The following is a 24,556-nucleotide window of genomic DNA, read 5'->3' on the forward strand; positions in this document are numbered from 1 at the left end:
GATGAATTGTGAGACTGGGATTGACATGTATACACTAATATGTATAAAATGAATAACTAATAAGAACCTGCTGTATAAAAAATAAATAAAATTAAATTTTAAAAAAGGGGATGGAGCACTTAGAACTCCCATGAGTTGTCAAAAAAAATCTACGAGTGATATAATATGTTTTCATTATCTTTTGGAAGCAAACTGGGATATAGGACTTTCTAATTTGGCTGCCCTCATTCTTGACAAGTTTCACAGGTTTATCTCCTGTAAGTATGTAAATAAGTTACCACCCATAAGTAGTAACTTATTCAGAGAAGACAAAATCATTCTACTTGATCTATTAACTAGAAGTAATCAAAGCTTCTGGATTCCATTTTCTAGATTTATCACTTACTGGCCATAGGATCCTTAGTTTTCTGTCTTACTTCACTATTTGTAAATAAAGAATGTAACCACTAAGTTCACCTAGAAAAAGTGAGCCATGAATATATGAAGTTTTTAGACATATGAACCAAAAGTATTAAGCTACAGTCATCATATTATATACACAGTCCATGTTTTTCATATATATGGCATTTCTAAATAAGTGAGGCTTTCAATTTTAACACTGTCTTTTAAATATATTGATTTATTTTCCCCAGCTTTATGGAAAGGAAGGATTATGTACTAAGAAAACGTAAGCAAGTGATATTTAAAAACTTGTATAATAGAAAATATAACTATTTTCTAAATAACCAGTTCAAAATAAAACCTTCAATATATTAGAAAAATATTATTTTTAATATTTTATTGTGAAATAGAGGCAGCTATGTGTGTGTTAAGATAATCTTAAAAGAAATATAATAATCACATTGCTAAACATTAGTAGATTCACATTTTTATATCACATTCCTGCTTAAATAGGAAAAAAAGCTCATCATACTATTACGAACCTAGTATATACGTTTTTCTACTCAACATTCAAATAAATAAAAATTTCCTCTATTCTAAAATAATCACGTTACACAACCACATATTTTTAAAAACTAGATCTCATTCTGGTTTTCTACTGCCACTAACAGTAGGTATTTCATGGTCAGTCTCTTTTTTAGGATCTACCATATTTTTATATCTTTCCCCACGATGTCTTTCCAGGTATGGCCCCCAGTTAGGAGCTGGTCTGCAGCAGCTTACAATGCGCTGAAAAGCAAAGAAAAAAAAATGAAGTTTTAGAGTGTTAAGTCTCCTTGCTAACCAAAATGAAATAAGAACCATAGAAAAGTAAAAAATGATCATCTAAATTCTTAATATACTGTCTACCAAAAAAAAGACACTCAAATGTAACCAATTGTTAATAGAATTGTATTAACTACAAAGCCAAAATAATTGAGTATGTAAATGATTTCAAAAGAAAGTGTTTTGTGAACCCATTCAAACAACAATATCACTTCATATACTTTCACTGAATTCTCAGACATTTCTATCCTGGCCTTAGGGTGAGGGTTAAGTGAGGATCTAAACCAGTGTATGCCTGGGAAGTTTCAAGAACCAAAGAGAGGGTCAAACCATTGATCTAGATCCACAAAGCACTCACCTAGATCTTGAACCCAATCTGCCTGCTGAGCCTACCCTGTCATTGTCCTATTGAGATGTCATAATCAACTCCCCTAGACCTCCATGGAAGAGGGATAACTCAGGGTCTAGACTGGGTTCAAGAAATTTACCAGAGTTTTTCCAGCTTTAACATGCTATTACAGTATGTATTATAACCAGATGAAGTTTTAAGGGTGAAAATTATAGATATAAAGGAAAAAGGTCATTTGCTTTGTGTCATCTCAGTAGAACTCAGTACGGGTATAGATACCATAACTTTTAAAGTATAAATAATATTAACATGCTTACTTGAAGGATGGTTCCTTCAGCTTGAATTATTTTTATAATAGCCATAATTGGAATCCAAATAATGCAGAAAATAATCATACACCAGCCTAGAGCAACTCCCCAGTCAGGGTATGGAATTTGGGCATAACTAGGTCTATGAAATTGTACCAATGACCAGATCAAGATTGCCTGTGAAAGTAAAATATGAAAAGAAAATGGTAAAGATTAAATTTTATTGCACTAATGATTTCATTTGCACTAAGTATTAGCAATTTGATTCCATTCCTTATCAAAAGCAATTAAAATGAAAATACATTCAAGCCAACTAAGATAATCAGGTAACTAGCCAGAAGATAAAATACTAAATGAACCAATCTAAATAACTTGTATTTGGCTCTGAATAGATTCTTCCAAAATTAGCACTTCCATATACTTATAAAAGATACAAATACTTGTACAACATGTATTTCAATAAAATACTGAAATACAACACGTATTTCACTTATAATAGCATGGTTTTATTCTGTTCTATAAGCTAGCCAGCATATCAATCAATTCAATGAGAATGTAAAGTACACTTGAGTGAACATGCTCTGCACCTTGCTTAGCAGTTGTTTCTATTATTTTCTACTACACAGAGTACCCCTTACTCCACACCCAAAACACACACGCATTCACACATTGGTACATAATTACCAAAGAACCCTTCACTTTCTTATTGAGAAAAAAACAAGCTCAATGTATGTTTGGGCAAAACAGTGACTCTTCAAGATGAAAACTAAGGCCAAGTTTTTAAAAAAGTGTTAAAAAAAAAACCTACTAGAATGTTGCAGCATTAAAACTAATTATTGAGGACTTCCGGGTAAGATGGCGGAAGAGTAAGACGCGGAGATCACCTTCCTCCCCACGGATACACCAGAAATACAGCTACACGTGGAACAACTCCTACAGAACACCTACTGAACGCTGGCAGAAGACCCCAGACCTCCCAAAAGGCAAGAAACTCCCCACATACCTGGGTAGGGCAAAGCGGAGAGATCCGCACACAGAGGATCGGTGCCGAGCGGCACTCACCAGCCCGAGAGGCTTGTCTGTTCGCCCGCCGGGGCACGCAGCGCTGGAAGCTGAGGCTCGGGCTTCGGTCAGAGCGCAGGGAGAGGACTGGGGCTGGCGGCGAGAACTCAGCCTGAAGGGGGCTAATGTGCCACAGCTAGCCGGGAGGGAGTCCGGGAAAACTCTGGAGCTGCCGAAGAGGCAAGAGACTTTTTTTTCCCTCTTGGTTTCCTGGTGCGCGAGGAGAGGGGATTAAGAGCGCTGCTTAAAGGGGCTCCACAGACGGGCGTGAGTCGCGACTGAAAGCGCGGAGCCCAGTGACAGGCGTGGGACGCTGGGGCTGCTGCTGCCGCCGCCAAGAAGCCTGTGTGCGAGCGCAGGTCACTGCCCACACCGCCCTTCCGGGAGCCTGTGCAGCCCGCCACTGCCGGGGTCCCGGGATCCAGGGGCGGCTTCCCTGGGAGAACGCACGGCGCGCCTCGGGCTGGTGCAAAGTCACGCCGACCTCTGCCGCTGCAGGCTCGCCCCGCACTCCGTGCCCCTCCCTCCCTCCCGGCCTGAGTGAGCCAGAGTCCCCGAAGAGGCTGCTCCTTTAACCCTGTCCTATCTGAGCCAAGAACAGACGCCCTCCGGCGACCTACACGCAGAGGCGGGGCCAAATCCAAAGCTGAGACCCAGGAGCTGTGAGAACAAAGAAGAGAAAGGGAAACCTCTCCCAGCAGCCTCAGAAGCAGCGGATTAAAGCTCCACAATCAACTTGATGTACCCTGCATCTGTGGAATACATGAATAGACAACACATCATCCCAAATTGAGGAGCCCGGAGTCAGTGCTGTGCCTCTGAGGTGGGAGAGCCAACTTCAGGACACTGGTCCACAAGAGACCTCCCAGCTCCACACAATATCAAACGGCGAAAATCTTCCAGAGATCTCCATCTCAACACCAGCACCCAGCTTCACTCAACGACCAGCAGGCTACAGTGCTGGACACCCTAAGCCAAACAACTAGCAAGACAGGAACACAACGCCACCCATTAGCAGAGAGGTGGCCTAAAATCATAAAAAGTCCACAGACACCCCAAAACACACCACCAGACGTGGACCTGCCCACCAGAAAGACAAGATCCAGCCTCATCCACCAGAACACAGGCACTAGTCCCCTCCACCAGGAAGCCTACACAACCCACTAAACCAACCTTAGCCACTGGGGACAGACACCAAAAACAACGGGAACTACGAACCTGCAGCCTGCAAAAAGGAGACCCCAAACACAGTAACATAAGCAAAATGAGAAGACAGAAAAACACACAGCAGGAGAAGGAGCAAGATAAAAACCCACCAGACCTAACAAATGAAGAGGTAATAGGCAGTCTACCTGAAAAAGAATTCAGAATAATGATGGTAAAGATGATCCAAGATTCTATTTCCCAGATCCAAAATCTTGGAAATAGAATAGACAAAATGCAAGAAACAGTTAACAAGGACCTAGAAGAACTAAAGATGAATCAAGCATCGATTAAAAACACAATACATGAAATAAAAAATACTCTAGATGGGATCAATAGCAGAATAACTGAGGCAGAAGAACGGATAAGTGAGGTGGAAGATAAAATAGTGGAAATAACTGCTGCAGAGCAAAATAAAGAAAAAAGAATGAAAAGAACAGAGGACAGTCTCAGAGACCTCTGGGACAACATTAAACGCACCAACATTCGAATTATAGGGGTTCCAGAAGAAGAAGAGAAAAAGAAAGGGACTGAGAAAATATTTGAAGAGATTATAGTTGAAAACTTCCCTAATATGGGAAAGGAAATAGTTAATCAAGTCCAGGAGGCACAGAGAGTCCCATACAGAATAAATCCAAGGAGAAATACGCCAAGACACATATTAATCAAACTGTCAAAAATTAAACACAAAGAAATCATATTAAAAGCAGCAAGGCAAAAACAACAAATAACACACAAGGGAATCCCCATCAGGATAACAGCTGATCTCTCAGCAGAAACTCTACAAGCCAGAAGGGAGTGGCAGGACATACTTAAAGTGATGAAGGAGAAAAACCTGCAACCAAGATTACTCTACCCAGCAAGGATCTCATTCAGATTTGATGGAGAAATTAAAACGTTTACAGACAAGCAAAAGCTGAGAGAGTTCAGCACCACCAAACCAGCTTTACAACAAATGCTAAAGGAACTTCTCTAGGCAAGAAACACAACAGAAGGAAAAGACCTACAATAATGAACCCAAAACAATTAAGAAAATGGGAATAGGAACATACATATCGATAATTACCTTAAATGTAAATGGACTAAATGCTCCCACCAAAAGACACAGAGTGGCTGAATGGATACAAAAACAAGACCCATCTATATGCTGTCTACAAGAGACCCACTTCAGACCTAGAGACACATACAGACTGAAAGTAAGGGGATGGAAAAAGATATTCCATGCAAATGGAAACCAAAAGAAAGCTGGAGTAGCAATTCTCATATCAGACAAAATAGACTTTAAAATAAGGACTACTAGAAGAGACAAAGAAGGACACTACATAATGATCAAGGGATCGATCCAGGAAGAAGATATAACAATTGTAAATATTTATGCACCAAACATAGGAGCACCTCAATACATAAGGCAAATACTAACAGCCATAAAAGGAGAAATCGACAGTAACACACTCATAGTAGGGGACTTTAACACCCCACTTTCACCAATGGACAGATCATCCAAAATGAAAATAAATAAGGAAACACAAGCTTTAAATGATACATTAAACAAGATGGACTTAATTGATATTTATAGGACATTCCATCCAAAAACAACAGAATACACATTTTTCTCAAGTGCTCATGGAACATTCTCCAGGATAGATCATATCTTGGGTCACAAATCAAGCCTTGGTAAATTTAAGAAAATTGAAATTGTATCAAGTATCTTTTCCGACCACAATGCTATGAGACTAGATATCAATTACAGGAAAAGATCTGTAAAAAATACAAACACATGGAGGCTAAACAATACACTACTTAATAATGAAGTGATCACTGAAGAAATCAAAGAGGAAATTAAAAAATACCTAGAAACAAATGACAATGGAGACACGACGACCCAAAACCTATGGGATGCAGCAAAAGCAGTTCTAAGAGGGAAGTTTATAGCAATACAATCCCACCTTAAGAAACAGGAAACATCTCGAATAAACAACCTAACCTTGCACCTAAAGCAATTAGAGAAAGAAGAACAAAAACATCCCAAAGTTAGCAGAAGGAAAGAAATCATAAAAATCAGATCAGAAATAAATGAAAAAGAAATGAAGGAAACGATAGCAAATATCAATAAAACTAAAAGCTGGTTCTTTGAGAAGATAAACAAAATTGATAAACCATTAGCCAGACTCATCAAGAAAAAAAGGGAGAAGACTCAAATCAATAGAATTAGAAATGAAAAAGGAGAAGTAACAACTGACACTACAGAAATACAAAAGATCATGAGAGATTACTATAAGCAACTCTATGCCAATAAAATGGACAACCTGGAAGAAATGGACAAATTCTTAGAAATGCACAACCTGCCAAGACTGAATCAGGAAGAAATAGAAAATATGAACAGACCAATCACAAGCACTGAAATTGAAACTGTGATAAAAAATCTTCCAACAAACAAAAGCCCAGGACCAGATGGCTTCACAGGCGAATTCTATCAAGCATTTAGAGAAGAGCTAACACCTATCCTTCTGAAACTCTTCCAAAATATAGCAGAGGGAGGAACACTCCCAAACTCATTCTACGAGGCCACCATCACCTTGATACCAAAACCAGGCAAGGATGTCACAAAGAAAGAAAACTACAGGCCAATATCACTGATGAACATAGATGCAAAAATCCTCAACAAAATACTAGCAAACAGAATCCAACAGCACATTAAAAGGATCATACACCATGATCAAGTGGGGTTTATTCCAGGAATGCAAGGATTCTTCAATATACGCAAATCAATCAACGTGATACACCATATTAACAAATTGAAGGAGAAAAACCATATGATCATCTCAATAGATGCAGAGAAAGCTTTTGACAAAATTCAACACCCATTTATGATAAAAACCCTGCAGAAAGTAGGCATAGAGGGAACTTTCCTCAACATAATAAAGGCCATATATGACAAACCCACAGCCAGCATCGTCCTCAATGGTGAAAAACTGAAACCATTTCCACTAAGATCAGGAACTAGACAAGGTTGCCCACTTTCACCACTCTTATTCAACCTAGTTTTGGAAGTTTTAGCCACAGCAATCAGAGAAGAAAAGGAAATAAAAGGAATCCAAATTGGAAAAGAAGAAGTAAAGCTGTCACTGTTTGCAGATGACATGATACTATACATAGAGAATCCTAAAGATGCTACCAGAAAACTACTAGAGTTAATCAACGAATTTGGTAAAGTTGCAGGATACAAAATTAATGCACAGAAATCTCTGGCATTCCTATATACTGATGATGAAAAATCTGAAAGTGAAATCAAGGAAACACTCCCATTTACCATTGCAACAAAAAGAATAAAATATCTAGGAATAAACCTACCTAAGGAGACAAAAGACCTGTATGCAGAAAATTATAAGACACTGATGAAAGAAATTAAAGATGATACAAATAGATGGAGAGATGTACCATGTTCTTGGATTGGAAGAATCAACATTGTGAAAATGACTCTACTACCCAAAGCAATCTACAGGTTCAATGCAATCCCTATCAAACTACCACTGGCATTTTTCACAGAACTAGAACAAAAAATTTCACAATTTGTATGGAAACACAAAAGACCCCGAATAGCCAAAGCAATCTTGAGAACGAAAAGTGGAGCTGGAGGAATCAGGCTCCCTGACTTCAGACTATACTACAAAGCTACAGTAATCAAGACAGTATGGTACTGGCACAAAAACAGAAAGATAGATCAATGGAACAGGATAGAAAGCCCAGAGATAAACCCACGGACATATGGTCACCTTATCTTTGATAAAGGAGGCAGGAATGTACAGTGGAGAAAGGACAGCCTCTTCAATAAGTGGTGCTGGGAAAACTGGATAGGGACATGTAAAACTATGAGATTAGATCATTCCCTAACACCATACACAAAAATAAGCTCAAAATGGATTAAAGACCTAAATGTAAGGCCAGACACTATCAAACTCTTAGAGGAAAACATAGGCAGAACACTCTATGACATAAATCACAGCAAGATCCTTTTTGACCCACCTCCTAGAGAAATGGAAATAAAGACAAAAATAAACACATGGGACCTAATGAAACTTAAAAGCTTTTGCACAGCAAAGGAAACCATAAACAAGACCAAAAGACAACCCTCAGAATGGGAGAAAATATTTGCCAATGAAGCAACTGACAAAGGATTAATCTCCAAAATTTATAAGCAGCTCATGCAGCTCAATAACAAAAAAACAAACAACCCAATCCAAAAATGGGCAGAAGACCTAAATAGACATTTCTCCACAGAAGATATACAGACTGCCAACAAACACATGAAAGAATGCTCAACATCTTTACTCATTAGAGAAATGCAAATCAAAACTACAATGAGATATCATCTCACACCAGTCAGAATGGCCATCATCAAAAAATCTAGAAACAATAAATGCTGGAGAGGGTGTGGAAAAAAGGGAACACTCTTGCACTGCTGGTGGGAATGTGAATTGGTACAGCCGCTATGGAGAACGGTATGGAGGTTCCTTAAAAAACTACAAATAGAACTACCATATGACCCAGCAATCCCACTACTGGGCATATACCCTGAGAAAACCATAATTCAAAAAGAGACATGTACCAAAATGTTCATAGCAGCCCTATTTACAGTAGCCCGGAGATGGAAACAACCTAAGTGTCCATCATCGGATGAATGGATAAAGAAGATGTGGCACATATATACAATGGAATATTACTCAGCCATAAAAAGAAATGAAATTGAGCTATTTGTAATGAGGTGGATAGACCTAGAGTCTGTCATACAGAGTGAAGTAAGTCAGAAAGAGAAAGACAAATACTGTATGCTAACACATATATATGGAATTTAAGAAAAAAAATGTCATGACGAACATAGGGGTAAGACAGGAATAAAGACACAGACCTACTAGAGAATGGACTTGAGGATATGGGGAGGGGGAAGGGTAAGCTGTGACAAAGTGAAAGAGCGGCATGGACATATATACACTACCAAACGTGAGGTAGATAGCTAGTGGGAAGCAGCCGCATAGCACAGGGAGATCAGCTCGGTACTTTGTGACCGCCTGGAGGGGTGGGATAGGGAGGGTGGGAGGGAGACGCAAAAGGGAGGGGATATGGAAACATATGTATATGTATAACTGACTAAATTTGTTATAAAGCAAAAAAAAAAAAAAAAAAAAGAATAAAAGCTCAGCATTGGTAAAAAAAAAAAAAATAAAGGATAACAGGAGAAAAACATTAAAAAAAAAAAAAAAAAAAAAAAAACTAATTATTTAGAAATCTATAAAGCAAACAAAACAAAATGAGCAAAAACTAAAAAATCATCTAGTAGTTCCTCTAAATTTACCTGTCTTCAATTTTATAGATATTCAAGTTTAATTTTAGAAATAAATAGATTAATTTCTTTCATTTCATTACAGTAATTTAAGTTTATTTCACAATTACCGTAATTTTACATAACTACAAGAGAATGGCTGAGGGATAGTGGAATCTAATATATATGACTTTATACAAAATAGATGATAATGTATATCATTTAATATCTAATACTTTTGCATTTTAAAGTAAATCCAGTTGTCAAACCTAGTAATCAGTGAAAATTAGCTGGCTAAAAAGTCTAGCTAGATCTTCTAAGTTGGTAAAGCACTTATGTTATTATGAAGACTTGTGGAGACTTGTGAAGTAAGGAAAACAATATTTAGTAGCACTGTGAAAATCATTTAGCAAGAATATGGAGCATACAAATATTTTATTTCAGCACACCCAGTTCCCAACTGCTCACTACTTGAACCTGACCTTATAATGTTAAAAACACCCTCTAAAACAAATTCTAGATCAAGTTATGTAATGGCCTTTTCTAGGAAAACCTTTGAAGCATGGGGGCAGTGAGAACCAAAGCATCCTCTCTAAGGCTTTGCCACTGCCCCACCCCCACCATTATCTCTAGTCCATAGAAATTCTCTGTCCCATTAAGTGTTTATTTTGGCATTCAGCCTTTTACTGTCCTGAGCTTTTATTTAAAGATATCATGTCTATATGTCATGTTTCTCCAAGAAGACATCTTTTGCTTTCCCCCAGCTCCTTAAATAGCACCAATTTTTAACATAAACTATTGCCTCTATTGACACACGTGAGTTTCTTTTAGTAATTTCAGATACTAAACACTTCCCATAAAAAAATATGCATTAACAACTGAGTGTTGTTTCTTAGCAATTAGTATGTTTAGATTGAATTCCTTGGAGGCAGAGACTGGGTCTTAAGCAGAGAGGTTAAGAACATTGTAGATGGCTCAGCATATTTTTTAGGGGATGAACAAATGACTGGCTTTTAAAAATGTATCCTATTGATAATTTTTAAGTATCTAGGACCTTTAAGTCTATAGGAGCCTGGTTATTTTCTCAAATGGTAACTGTTTAAGCCTATGGCCTCAAAAATACTACTACAAAGAAAGGCATTGTAATTTAGGCAACTTGGAGGCGCCAGTCATGAAGTAAAAGTTGAAAATCATTACTTTATGACATTAATTTGCCTTACTGTATTCAGTGTGAATAATTCAAGTTTACCTTAGAAGTGTTTAAATATATATATATTATTGATACCAAATTCATGGCATGTTAATACTTACCGTCAAAAGGACAGGCGTAATGAAAAACCAGCAAACTCTCCACCATAGCCAGAATATCCACCTTTTTGCTCCAATCATCATTTCTATATCTTCAATGAATCTGTTGCCTCCTAAAAACAACAGAGTGCATTCAGCCCTTATTTATACCTTCATTCATTAATCATTGTGGCCCCAAGTTAGCTTTCTATGTCTAAACCTTTTCCAATACTACAGCAATGAAGAATATATATACCTTTAACTACCTTTTATTCATAATAAATTTTTGTCCAGTATATTACACTTAGCTATTACAGTAAACATAATGAGAAGGAATCAAACTAAGTCATTTTAGTAAAATGTGTAGATAATTCTATAGTCACTATTTACCATAAATCCAGATGATCCCTATTAGTTCCAGTATAGCTGCAATCAAAATGCCCCATCCAGCACAGAAGTGGTCAATCAGATGAACCCAGTAAATTCCAGCCTACCAAAAAAAATCAGTTACTTTTAAGTGTATTTTTAACTATTTCTATGATTGATGAGGTACTCAAATTGAATCTACTAATTTGATTTTAACATATGCTCCTTGGTTTCACCTCTGCCAAAATGCGAAAAGGAATGTTTTCAAATGTAAACACAAACGTGGCTTTAAATATCTCAAACAGGATGTACCTTTTATTCTATACTGAGTCACTGTTAAAAAATAAGCATTTAGAAGAGTTGATTATCAAAATGATATGCAGTGTGTGCTCTGTAGTAGCTGCCAAGAAATACAGCCTATGTTTAAAGTATATAACTTTATTGTAATTGGGGAAATTGTCCATTATTGGGCTTTTTCCCCCTCCGCAAAATATACTTACTATTGAAATTGTGTTATAATGGGGAAAAAACCTGGGCTAAAACTCAGAAAATCTTGATGCAAGTCAGACTTGGACTTGTCACTAAACATCCTCTTAAACCTTGGCTTCCTCATTTAGATTATAAAGTACATTCCAACTAATATTTTGTCTATGAAAAAATACTGTAGTATACCTGAGTCACACAGACGAGGCCAAGGAGAAACAAAATGAAGCAGCAACCCAAAGTGATGGGAACCCTCATTTTCTTCATCACTTTGGGAAATAAATCTTGAATCGTTGTTGTAATCGTTTCTTCAAAAGGGAAAAAATGACATGTCAACTCATTTGCCAATAATTTTAATCACAGAAATCAACTTCTATTAATCAAACTTACAAATATGTGTTGAGAATATACGCTGGGCCCTACTTCTTACTTTTAAAAATCCACAGGGTCCTTTCTCTTGGCAGTGACCGCTCATCAGTTCTGATAAAAATCAAATGGAGCTCTATTTGTTGTTTTTAGCCTGTTTTATAAGGTTTTTCATTGGTAGCAATTATAAGGTAACAGGTTCCCAAGGGCTGAGGTAGTTTGAAAGAGGGTTATAGGGAAGGAAGAATTCTAGTAGAACTTTTAAATAAGGTGAATATTTGAATAAATAACATGGAGACAGAAAGGCCTTCTAGGTTTAAGAAATAAATGTGTTCGTGAAACAGGGTACTGGCTAAAAGTAGAAGGATATATGAGTAAAAGGATTAAGAAACATATTCGAGATTTTTGGAGGGCTTTGAAAGTCAACTAGAGGAAGCCGGACCTTATCCTGTAAACTATTAAAATGGTTTATGTAAGAGCACAGTATGATGAAATTCAGAATCTTTAGGTGTGGACCCTAGGGGAAATCCCTATGTGTACACAGAACCATGTGCAAGAATAGTCACTGCAGCAGTGTGTGTAATTTTTAAAAATTGGAAATAATCCAAATGCCCATCACTATGGCAACAGATTGTGAATTAATTAGCACTATATGTCTATGTGTCAACATGGATTCATAATACATATAAAAAACAACTGTCAGAATGGTATGTATGCTATGAAACTTCACATTTATGTGAAATTTAAAAAATGTATATGTTATTTATGGATACATATAAAATGTATACAAACATGGTCTGAATAACATACATAATGCATGGTGACAGTTGCTTCTAAGAAGGAAGAAATGTGAATTGTATTAGACAGAGAGACACAGGGGACTTCAAATTTATCTATAACAGTTTAGTTTTCTAAAAAATATCTGAAGCAAATATAAAATATTAATCTCTGCTCCTTTTGGGTGTCTGATACATGAGTACTTTGGATTTTTCCATATTTAAATCTTAGGTTAAAAAGAACTTTCAGAAAGATGATTCTGAGAGTAAAAGCTAGAGGGAGGCAACAAGGGTAAGAAAAGGATGTTTTTAAGTAGAGGAAACATGAGTAAAATATAAGAGGGATATGTTAACATTGGGAGTATTACTTACCAACGGAAGCAAACTGCGAGTCGAGACCCAAAGTCAAAAGCATGAAGAAAAATAATATGGACCAAAATGGCCCACCTGGGAGTTGAGCTAGAGCTTCTGGATAAGCAATGAATGCCAAATCAAAACCTAAGAAAAATGAATGGCATTTTAATTTAAAGTTAGTTGCCAAGAAAACTCACATATTTGAACATTTTCAAAATAAGATACTAGAAAAATCTCATTTTAATTTGGCAACCCAATCCATAATATACATTCTTTAGCAACTGTTTCACTTTCACTTTTAAAAGCGTTTGACTGGGTTGTTCTACGATGTGATAATGTGAACATGTGACGTGAATTAAGCTAGTGAGATAAATTTTGTAAATGGTACATTTCTCACATAAGAAATCTTAACTATATCAATGATTTTGTTCAGCTGATTTTATTTATTTTTTAATTAATGAAGAACAATTGTCTTAAACTCCAGAAACCTAAATTAGGTCACCTTAGCCTAGAAATTCTAAAAAAATTACATTATCAAGAAAGATATGTTCATGGAATTAACTTTTTAGTCTTTAACTCTCTTTCCAAATGTTTACCCAAAATCACTATATGTAGTGCCATTTAATTATTTTTTTCACTGTACATTTCACAGCCGTGTAGTGCCATTTTATTTTTTTTATTGAAGTATAGTTGATTTACAATCTTATGTTAGTTTCAGATATACAGCATAGTGATTCAGTATTTTTTGCAGATTATACTCCATTATAGGTTATTACAAGGTAATGGGTGTAATTTTAGTGCCGTTTTAATTAATTTATGGATACCTGCAAAATTGTATGTAATGAAACTATAAATTGAATCTTATTTTCTATTTGTTTTTTTTGTTTGTTTTTATTTTTGACTTATTTTAAACATTTTATCAAGAAGGCACTTTTTTTTATACAGCAGGTTCTTATTAGTCATCAATTTTATATACATCAGTGTATACATGTCAATCCCAATCACCCAATTCATTCTATTTGATGTATGTTACCTTTAGAGACGCTTTATTAAAAAATTTCAGTCATGTTATATGATACTCAGTTTTAAGTATTTTAAGTTTCTCCAACCTCCCAGAGGACTGACCTAGGAGTCAGGAGAATTAGCTTCTAGCCTAGGCTCTGTCACTTCCTAATGATTCGATCTTCTGCAAGACATAACATTTCTGTGCAGCAATCCACTCCTCTGTAAATGAGGAGCTGGATACTAGATGATCTCCAAAGTCCTTTCTAGTCCTAACATTCTATTCTCATTCATCAATCTCTCCATCAAATGATACTAACCATAAATAGAAATTTAATAAGAAAGTCCTACTTAAGAGAACCCTAGAATTCTGTTCCTGAGAATCTTTAGCCAGATAATTAAGCATCCCTAGTTAATGTCTTTAAAGTTAGGAAGTTCACTAATCAGATTCCTTTCAAGTTGGACACAGCTGTATACTCAGTCAGTTGTGTTTCTATCTGTATGACATTTGTGCGTTTTAAAAATTCAGACCTAATAGTGTAATTTTACGTGGATTAATTTTTATATATAGTCTCTCATATATTCATATATACATATTAACACACACATGTATATATATGTATGTGTATATAGATATACATACACACAAATGAAGATAATGCATGTAAAGTGCATAGCATGATGCCTGATACTTGCAATTGTGCAGTAAGTAGTTCCTATTAAGGACTAAACAAAATTTGGAAAAGATATTCTTAAACAAGTGTTCTGGAATGTACCGTTGTTTCTCAGATCATCTAAGAATTATTAAATCATTAAAACAATCAAGTTATATAAGATGAAATGCGAAAGAAAATACAATAACCTAAATCTTGAGTGCTTTAATTGCTGTAAAATATATCAGCGTTTCTTAAATGAGCTATATTGAGTTAATCAAAGTTAATAATATATAGCATTACATACCTGATTTTACAACTTGAGAGACTTCCTTTCCAGATATATGAGCCATGTGTCCCAATATAGAAAAAATAGCAAATCCAGCGAACACACTAGTGAGGCAATTTGTCAAACAAATTACAATGGCATCTGAGAAGCAGTTGTTATTGAACTTATTGTAAGATGACAGAGCAACTAAACCACCCCAAGCCACTGACAAGGAATAGAATATCTGTGTGGCGGCATCTTTCCAAACCTACAAGAGAAAATAATATTTAAAAACACACTCTTAATTTTTCATTTGTATAAAATATTTCGTATATACAAATGAATAAATATTCATACAAGAACAAAATAAATACCCAAGTACCCACTACTCAGCTTAAGAAATAAAATGTTACTCGTCTATTAAAGCCTCCCTGTGCCCCTTCCTGATCATATCACTCTTCCAACCTCAGTGGTAACTGCTATCCTGACTTCTGTGTTTATCATTTCTTCAATTTTCTTTATATTTTTACTAACCTAAACAATATGGCATTTAGTTTTACATGTTTCTGAGTTTATAGAAAAGTTTTCTTAAAGCATATAAACTTATACAACCTGCTTTTTCCATTCAGTAGTGTATGAGATTTATCCATTATCAATTTGAACCTTACGAAATTTCAATTTTGTAACTCAAAAATGAAAGAATATAGGCAAATTCCTATGGTTCAATTAAATGTATGTAGTTCTGAACATTTTTTTCCACTGCTGTATTGCCCCACTAAATATTGCCAAATTATGCTCCAAAGTAGTTGCATCACTTTGCACTCCCACCAGCTGGTATGAGAGTTCCCATTCCCCTACATCCTTGCCAACACTGGTCAGAATTTTTAATACTGTCCAAACTAGTGGCTGTGAAATGAGTTTTGATAACCCTAAGTACTTTATAAGGTTTAGCATGTTTTTATGTGTATATATTTATTCCATAGTCTTTTCCTGTGAAATTCCTGTTCATACTTTTTGCCAATTTTTTGTTTGGGTTATTCGCCTTATTTGAGCTGTAGGAATTCTTTATGTAGTTCAGATTCTAATCCTTTAGCTGTTATATATGTTAGTTTTTTTCTCCCAATTTGTGGCTTATATTTTTCACCTCTTGACATTGTGTCCTTTGACGAACCAAAGATTTTGTTTTAATGTAGCTGAAGGTATTCATCTTTGCTTTTATGTATTGTTCTTGATTTCTCTGACTTAAAAAAAGAATCCTTAGCCCAAGGTCATAAAGCTACTATCCTATATTTTCTTCTAAAAGACTTAAAGTTTTGCTTATATCCTTAAGTTTTCAGTTCACCTGAAATTGATATTATGCATATTAAATTAGAAATCCCAACACACTGTTTTCTAAATGGAATATCAATGATCTGAAGATAATTGATATTATCAATTATGTCCAAAGATAATTGATATTTTCAATTATATCATTTGGATATCAATTTTATATCAATTGGATAGTCCATCCCTTTCCCACTGACCTGCATCCCCACCTCTGCCACATATCAAGTTCCATATGTTCATGAATCTGTTTCCGAGATTACTATTCTGTGCCACAGGTCTGTATGTCTATACCTAGGCTAACACCACATTGTTTTTATACCTATAGCATTATAATATTGTTTCATATCTGGTAGGACAAGTCTTCCTCACTTCCTCAGAAACACCTCGCTTTTTTGCCTTTTCTTCTTTGCATAAATTTTAGAATAAATTTTCAAGTTCCATGGAAACTGTGCTGGGAATTTGGTTGGAATTCTATTTACTCCACATATCAACTTGGGGACAATAAAAACATTAATTCTTAACAAGGGTGGTACTAGGCAGTTTTTGAAGAATGATGATACATTTAGGCATCCCCTCAGTCATCCAGTACCCTCATTCCATGTTTTGATTAGAGCCCCATGTGGCTGGCCTCATCTCTCCATCTAATTCAACCCCTTTATCATTCCCCCTTTCACAATTTACCCCTCCTATGTCTCTGCTAAAGGACAATAATAAATCTTAGAAACTAACCTAGGTAAATCCATTTTAATAGTAAAATTCTGTAGATATAACATTACCCCAAAGAACAATCTAACTGTGAAGACTTCACATAATAGGGCTGGCATATATGTAGGCAAAAGTGTGTTTTTAGTCCATCTGAAAACAGGACTGGTCAGTGGAAGGCAGGCCGTATAACATGGTGACTAACAGTTCTTGCTCTGGAGCCAAAAAGAATGAAACCTAAATCCAGTACGTCTCACTTTCATTGAATTTGATTTATTTAACATCTTCAAGCCTGTTTCATCATCTATAAAGTGGAGATGATGATGATGATAATAATAGTAGTAATAATTATGTGTCCTAGGAAGGATGTGAGAATTCAATGAGATAACATATGTAAAGCAATTAGTAGGATACTCAGTGATAGCTATTATTGTTTTTATGTAAAAGAAACATAAACTGATACTCGGTTTCTTTTGTGGAAGTTAAAAACAATAATTTTCTCCTTGAAAGATATGTAATCTATTTCCAATTTCAATTGAAATAAAGTTGTTAGGAGTGAAATAAATACTTACTAGGTCTTCAGAATACAGCTTGATGTTAGATTATTATTACATTTTATTTCTCACATGATTTTGTTATATAGAAGTGAAATATATATATAATATATACACTGGCAGGAAGCCAGTAGGAAGTAAAATGGGTGGATAAATAGATGGATAGATAGACAGCTAGATCACAGTTATTTCACTTATGTATAACAAAGTCATGTGAGAAAAAAATGCTCTCTTATTTCTTAGGCGGTTGTACATATTAAGAAATGAACAATAGGCTTATGTTGGTCTCTCAGCTGCTTTGACTTGATACATTATGTATGCATATGTGAGTGGGGGGAAGGAGGCTGGAGGTCGTGTGGCAGGTCTGGGTTGTGTAAGAATGCTACTGCATACCATGATGTACCTAGGCTGCAAATAAAAATGAAATATAGTTCCAAACATAGTTATAATCTCTGTATCTACCCATCTCATAGCTATATACAAGATTATTAGTTGAGTGATTAGGAAACCTTAATTCAAGATGCAAAGGCAGGCTAAGTAGATTTAATTAAATGTGACTCTTCTTGGGTCTCAACTTCATCACTGTAAAATGACGGAGTTAGTAAAACAGTCACTGGAGGCCCCTCTAGCTATAAATTTCTATGGTTCTCTACTCTCCTAGAGATATCAGTAGAGTTCAAATACTTAAAGAAAAGGAAAAATATATATATACTTATGATTGCATGTTTAGAATATGGATTGGAGAGGAATAAAAAACATCTAAGAAAAAATTCTCATTGCCAGCAAACCCAAAGAAGGCATGAGGGTAGTGTTTGTGTTGGGGAGAGGAGGTAGGATGATTAAACTGTATGTTTCATAAGGAGCTTTAGGCTTGCTCTGATGTTTTAAAGACAATAGAGACACCGAAACACAGACCAGTATAAAATAGTCATATAAAATTTTCTGGATAGTTTCATGGAGCTATAAAGCCCAGGTGATCTGAGGCTTGTAAAAGCCACTTAAAGGAATATCAAAGGGGCTTTTCAACTGTGCTCCAAGTTATGAGGTTTAAAGAAAATGGAGGGTCCACTTCTTAGGGAAAATGTTGCATCTACAATAATATAGTATTATATAACAGCAATAATTAAAATGCTTGTGTGCTCATATTTATATAACGGTTTACCATTTCAAAGAACATTAACATATTTTATCTTGTTAATAACCTAACAGAGGGAAGATGGTGAGTGCCAACTTCCATTTTATTTGCTTCTCATCCATTACCAAAAATGGTCTAGTTGGAAAGAGACTAACAGACAAGATTAAAAGATATGAGGCCCAAGATAAATGAAGAAATCAACAGTGGCCTACGGACACATCAAACTATGTTAATCTCTAGCACATAAACAATAAAAGTTCATGGTTCTAAGATAATTTAGGGTTTTTTGGTTAATTATTGAGTGAAAATTATTTGGACACACAGAAGGTAACTGAAGGCCAGAGACTGACCTCTCAATTTTCAAAAAGGTAAAGGATGGATTTCCATGACTAAAAACTGATAAATTTAACTTGCTTACCAGAAATGTTCTACAACAAATAATTAAATATCCGGATTGTGAGTATTTAGAAAGTCACAATTGCTGGAAATTAGCATGAGTTCCACAAAGAATACCATAGCAAACTAAAACTAATATCCATTTTGGCTAACACTACTAATATGGTAGATATTATAGTGCTTCTTGATTTTAATGTAATATCGTGGGGTTTTACCTGACCAGAAGCTTAATGTGTTCCAAGAATGTGACATGACTACTAAAAAAGTGAAAGTGTTATTAGCCTGTATCAATAGAAGCATAGTATATAGAGTACACTTACTGACAGTGCTGTCTGCAGTCAAAATTGTAAAAGATTTTATGTACCTATGATACACACAGCCATTGTCTGGAGATGGACTAATATTATAAGGGGTTACCAATTCATATTCATGGCACATATTTATGTGTCTGGTACAAGTAACAGTTCTGTTTATGGAATGCTTCATCCATTTCAAATTTATGTTTTAACTTCATAATATTAACTTTTGATACTAACTTTTGAAGACAATTAAAATTTATATTAGACCATTAAACCATCAGCTATAATCTTTAAATCTACTACGAGTTTATCTGATAAGTCACATAGCCCTAGTCATCAATTTGTGGGTACTCATGCATGAAATATTCTTTTTCAGATTAATAAGCCCCAAATCCTTTTGGTCAAATAGAATCAGTTTGAATAAAATGACTTTGAAAATCCTATTGCTAAAAATGATTGTCTCACTTCCAATAAGAGAGCATTAGTGCCATGTTAAATAGTTAAATCAGACATCCTAGGGGACGGAAACACTAATAAACTTAAGTACATATTCTTTTGCAAGCTACTATATTATGACACTCAATGGCAATCAAAGATTTTCAATATCGGCTTTTAAGTTTTACCTCCTCAGATAATTTGAAATCCAAATTGTCTTACCTCAGCTTCCCTAAGTTTTGTAAAATTTGACTGTGCTCCAATATAGTATGAAATGCCTTTTGATGCACCATCCAGAGTTGCCCCTCGGATCAGCAGGATGAGCAAGACAACATAGGGGAAAATAGCTGTAAAATATACCACCTACCAAGAAGAACAACCAAAAGTTAATGTTATTTTTTTAAATCATGGTGTATAATTATATACAAATAAAGTTATTAGCCAGTTGAAATTAGTAAAATAAAGTATCAAAGATTTCATTAGGTTATTAATGTCTGATAATACCAATACCAATGTTGGCATAACTTTCTCTTTCTGTTCTCACCACTCTCAAATGATCCACTTTCAAAACACTCTGATGTATGAAGCAATATTTACCAGGTTTGTGTTGTAAATACACAATACATTAGCAACGGTGACTTGGAATCTAGATCGAGTGCTTTCCTAAATGTATCCTAATAAATGTCTGAGGGGACTGAATAGCACCTCTTGGTGAGTTACTGCATTCATGTGGGAAGGGAAATGATTTTAAACCCTGCAATGATACTCAATCCCCAAGGAGAAGGAAAATCTCCTAGTAGGTGCCCAAATCCCATGAAAGTTGATTAAGTGAATACTTAATCGACACTTGCTATTATTATCCTTAAAGCTACCATTAAGAGAGTTTGATAGCACACATATATACGTGTGAACTGCTTGTGTCCTAGATAATACATGGTTCCAGATGAGCAGACTGCCTTTGAGGCTGGCTTTTCATTAATGTGGATGATTTCTTTGGTCCATAGATGTCCTATGTTTGATAATATGCCCAAGGAGATGATTTAAACAAGTCATCCAGAGACCAATAAAAATTAATTGCGTGGCTAAATGGCTTTTAATGGATTCTTTCAATATTAACATCAAAAAGGAGCCAAAGGTTTCAAAAATGTGCAACTGCAACATTATTTTGGAAAGTTTCCACTGACTTTGTGATGTTCGCTGTGTTTTTCTGATCTAACAGCATGTCTCGTTACAATGTAACATTAATTGACTGTGCTAGATATTGTACCAGAACACAAAGATAGTATCCACAGTTATTCCTGTCGTCTGTCTTTAAGGAAATTTCAGTCTAGTAGTTACAAACACATACACATTTACTTTTCTGAGTACTGTCCAACTGCTCACAGAGAAAATTTCATACTGTTCTCTGAAATTGCCACCATGTTCTCTGAAAGTTTAAAAAATAAAACAATGAAGTGGGAAATGTTTTTCAGAAGAGGACTCTGCTGAGACAAGGTTCTGAGTCAATTTTGGCAAGCTTTAAGAGAACAATGGTATAGTTTTTTTCCTTCTCTCTCTAACAAGGGGAATCCTGACACTGTCACCCTATATAACATATATAACAAGGATCTAAACTTTCCAAACCAAACATTGCAATATACGATTCCATTCAAGATGCTTCTTTATTATAGTAGGACAGAAATACTCCCAAGCCTCAGAATGCTGTATCAGCTAGAAGGGCCCAAGTTTAGAGAAACTGCACACATCTAGTACTAATTTTTGCTTGCTTTGTTTTATTTTTAATAATAGCAGGGTTCTTATGTATTTTCTTAGAGCGAGGCTGCCTACTTAGAAAGCTTTTCACACATTTGAATGTTCCCATCATAGAAAAAACATGCATTTGGTACTACCTGGCATTGAACTACAATGAAATTGGAAAACAGCTACATCACTGTCTAATGTGTTTTCTAAATTACCTTCCCAGAAGACTTGATTCCTCTAAATAGTGCTGCTCCAACTATGAGCCAGGCCAGAAGAAGACAAAGTGCTAAATACCACACAATGACTCCAGTCTCATCCAATCCACTTGACCGTTGGAGCGCCACTTTACTGAAAACACATAAGCCCTTTGATGAACACACAATCACTTGTCTTGATACATTGAATTTTTAAATATCTTTCATCCAGGGAGAAGCTTCATGAGTACTTTATTAATACATCAACGTTGTGTGAGTCTTTTATTGATACAATTGTATGGAGGGGCAAACATAGTTCAGTGAAAAATTAGGCTCTGAACTTTCTGGTCAACTGCAGCCAATCCAAAGTTCCAAACCCCAGAATAAAAGACCCACTCATTCCTTTAGCTATGATTTTCCCCTAATATTTCAAAGCTCCTGTATGGAAAGAAATTAACCTTACATCAGATTATTTCATTTTACTCGTTACGGTAGTTTTTTCTCAAGTTCAAATGATGGAGAAAACATTTAAATTGTATTAAATATTTTCTTATTCATCATACTTGTAGTTATCAAACCTAAATGGTCCCATTATGTATACCTTTTTCAAAGGTATAATTCCATGATTTCCACTAGGGACATATATGGATCTAGGATTTTAATTCTTAGCTTGATATTTGGAACATTTCGAGGTCCAAATTTTAAAGGGTCACAAAGAGCAACAACATGGAGCTGAGGAAGAGCTCATTACAGCAATAGTCAAAGAAGTTATGTAAGGGTAAAGGGTAGGTATACAGTAAGGAGATAAAAGAGAGCTCATTTAAAATTAATAAAAGCAAATATAACCCCAAACATCTATTTTTACCATATGATGACAATTATAAGCAAAATGGATAATGAAGAATCTCAGCCTTAAATAGCAATTTTGCCCCCAATATTACTCATCACCCAACTGTTTATCATTAGAACTTGCTCATTAGAGTCTAAAAGTTGCATATTTTTCCTTCACAGCAATGCCCTAGCTTATAGCTAATAAACACTGTATAAATCATCACTGAGAACATTGTGCCCACTTAGTAACTAACTTATAAATGACAATCTATTAACTATGAGCTAATTTTGCAGGCTACTACTACTCACACAGGCTAGGTAAACATTTGAGTCAAACGAAGTATAATTTGCTCTGACTTGACTCCCCCCTGCCTTTTTTTTCTACTTATATGAGTTAAGAAAAGAGCGGATCAATATTTTATGGTTATAAACATTTTTAATAACATCCGTTTAAGATGTAGATAATTTACTGTACTCACTTCCAATATTGTTCACTGGGAAGCTGCCCTGGCTGATAAACTTCACTTCCATTGATGCAGGTAAAATTGTTGGCGTCTACCCAGCTTTTATTCACTTGGAAGATTTCACCTAGCTTTATACTCACATTACAATGTGTCACTAAAAATTAGAAAAAAGAATACATACACAGACACATACTTAGTTTTAGAAGAGTACTTACCTGGAAAAAAAAGTTTTAATGATGAAATATTTAAAGTACTGTCTAAATTGTTACTTGGTGAAGGTGGAGTAGAAATCTTACAAATGGAATAAGCCATGCACATTCAGCATCTGAAATCCTCTCTACTACTAAGCTGGGGGTGAGTATGAAAATATCTGCCTTTTTAAGTTGTGGTTCTATTTAGAGTAATAACAGCTATAGAGTAACAATCATTTCAGTTGGGACTTAGTGCTCTAAGGAGCTTTTCATATGTGGACTTATTTAACCTATATAGATAAATGACACCTTTAAATTCCTAAGAAGTGTTAAATCTTTATCACTTTATCCTCCAATATACACAGGCAATCCCAGTGGTAATAGTCTACAATATGGATGCTACATTGTCCCAAAGATTAGCAACACTCAACCATCAACTGAAACACTACTACTATCATAAATAGTGCTTTTCTCTCTTACCACTTTCCCATTTTCTTCCTTTTCTTGATGCCCACAACTTAGGCCTGCAAGAAGTACTCCAAGTAGTGGTTTAGCCTTCCTGGGTGCCCTCAGAAATTAACATATTGCATTAATCAATTTTCAGGTTATACATGCTTTATTCTGCTTTTATCAGTAACCTATGGCTCACTTAAAATTGAACCTAAATTGGTTAGAAAATGATTTAACCCTTTAATCTTCTTAGAAAATATAAAAGAATGATGCAGAGTTAATAATATTTTTTAAATAAATAAATGAATTTTACCTGCAGGCGATCTGCTACAGGTTTTATCTGCCCAATAAGAACAAGTTTTCCATGGTAGTTCACGTTGAAAAGAAGCAAACATGTAGTAAAGACTATGGGCAATTATGACATTATAATAGATTGTCACAAAAATGGATATCAGGACCATTGTAATCCCCACACCTGGAAAAGAGAACAATTAAAATAAAAAACAAGTGAAATTTGTTTTCCTAATTCATAAAGCTGCACCTCAATTTCCACAAAATCTATTTTAAAATGAGAAAACTTTCAAACAATGTTTTCTCTCTCGCTTTTTATTTTATGTGGGGAGGCAGTACTACTGTCTGAGTAGCTTTCTTCTCAAAATTATTTTGATGATTGACTTTCTGAGACAGTTTTTTAGTTGATCAGAAAAAGGTTCTAAGATCAAAGACCTGTATTAAGCCATCAAATTCACATAAGGGAAAACCATGTTCATTATTCTTTCTTATTAAGTCTGTAAATTCTAGTCAGAGTGGATACTACTAAAAAAAAAAACTATTCAAAG

General features: G+C 35.3%; 1 protein-coding gene across 1 annotated transcript in view; it reads right to left on the minus strand.

Annotated features, from left to right (window-relative positions):
- Window positions 1–879: 879 nt before the first annotated feature.
- Window positions 880–24,556, minus strand: part of LOC309796274 (sodium- and chloride-dependent neutral and basic amino acid transporter B(0+)-like) — a gene marked incomplete at its 5' end in the record, with an annotated part of 33,906 nt that continues 10,229 nt past the window's right edge. The window contains 11 exons of the mRNA XM_082609318.1: window positions 880–1,170; window positions 1,873–2,040; window positions 10,757–10,866; window positions 11,123–11,222; window positions 11,771–11,889; window positions 13,096–13,221; window positions 15,040–15,268; window positions 20,070–20,210; window positions 21,803–21,935; window positions 23,092–23,230; window positions 24,031–24,192. Coding sequence (XP_082465444.1) covers window positions 1,024–1,170; window positions 1,873–2,040; window positions 10,757–10,866; window positions 11,123–11,222; window positions 11,771–11,889; window positions 13,096–13,221; window positions 15,040–15,268; window positions 20,070–20,210; window positions 21,803–21,935; window positions 23,092–23,230; window positions 24,031–24,192 — 1,574 coding nt within the window. The 3' untranslated portion in view covers window positions 880–1,023. The remainder of the gene's footprint in view (window positions 1,171–1,872; window positions 2,041–10,756; window positions 10,867–11,122; window positions 11,223–11,770; window positions 11,890–13,095; window positions 13,222–15,039; window positions 15,269–20,069; window positions 20,211–21,802; window positions 21,936–23,091; window positions 23,231–24,030; window positions 24,193–24,556) is intronic.

The sequence above is a fragment of the Mesoplodon mirus genome (assembly GCF_964341445.2).
Source record: "Mesoplodon mirus genome assembly, chromosome: X".
NCBI lineage: Eukaryota > Metazoa > Chordata > Mammalia > Artiodactyla > Ziphiidae > Mesoplodon > Mesoplodon mirus.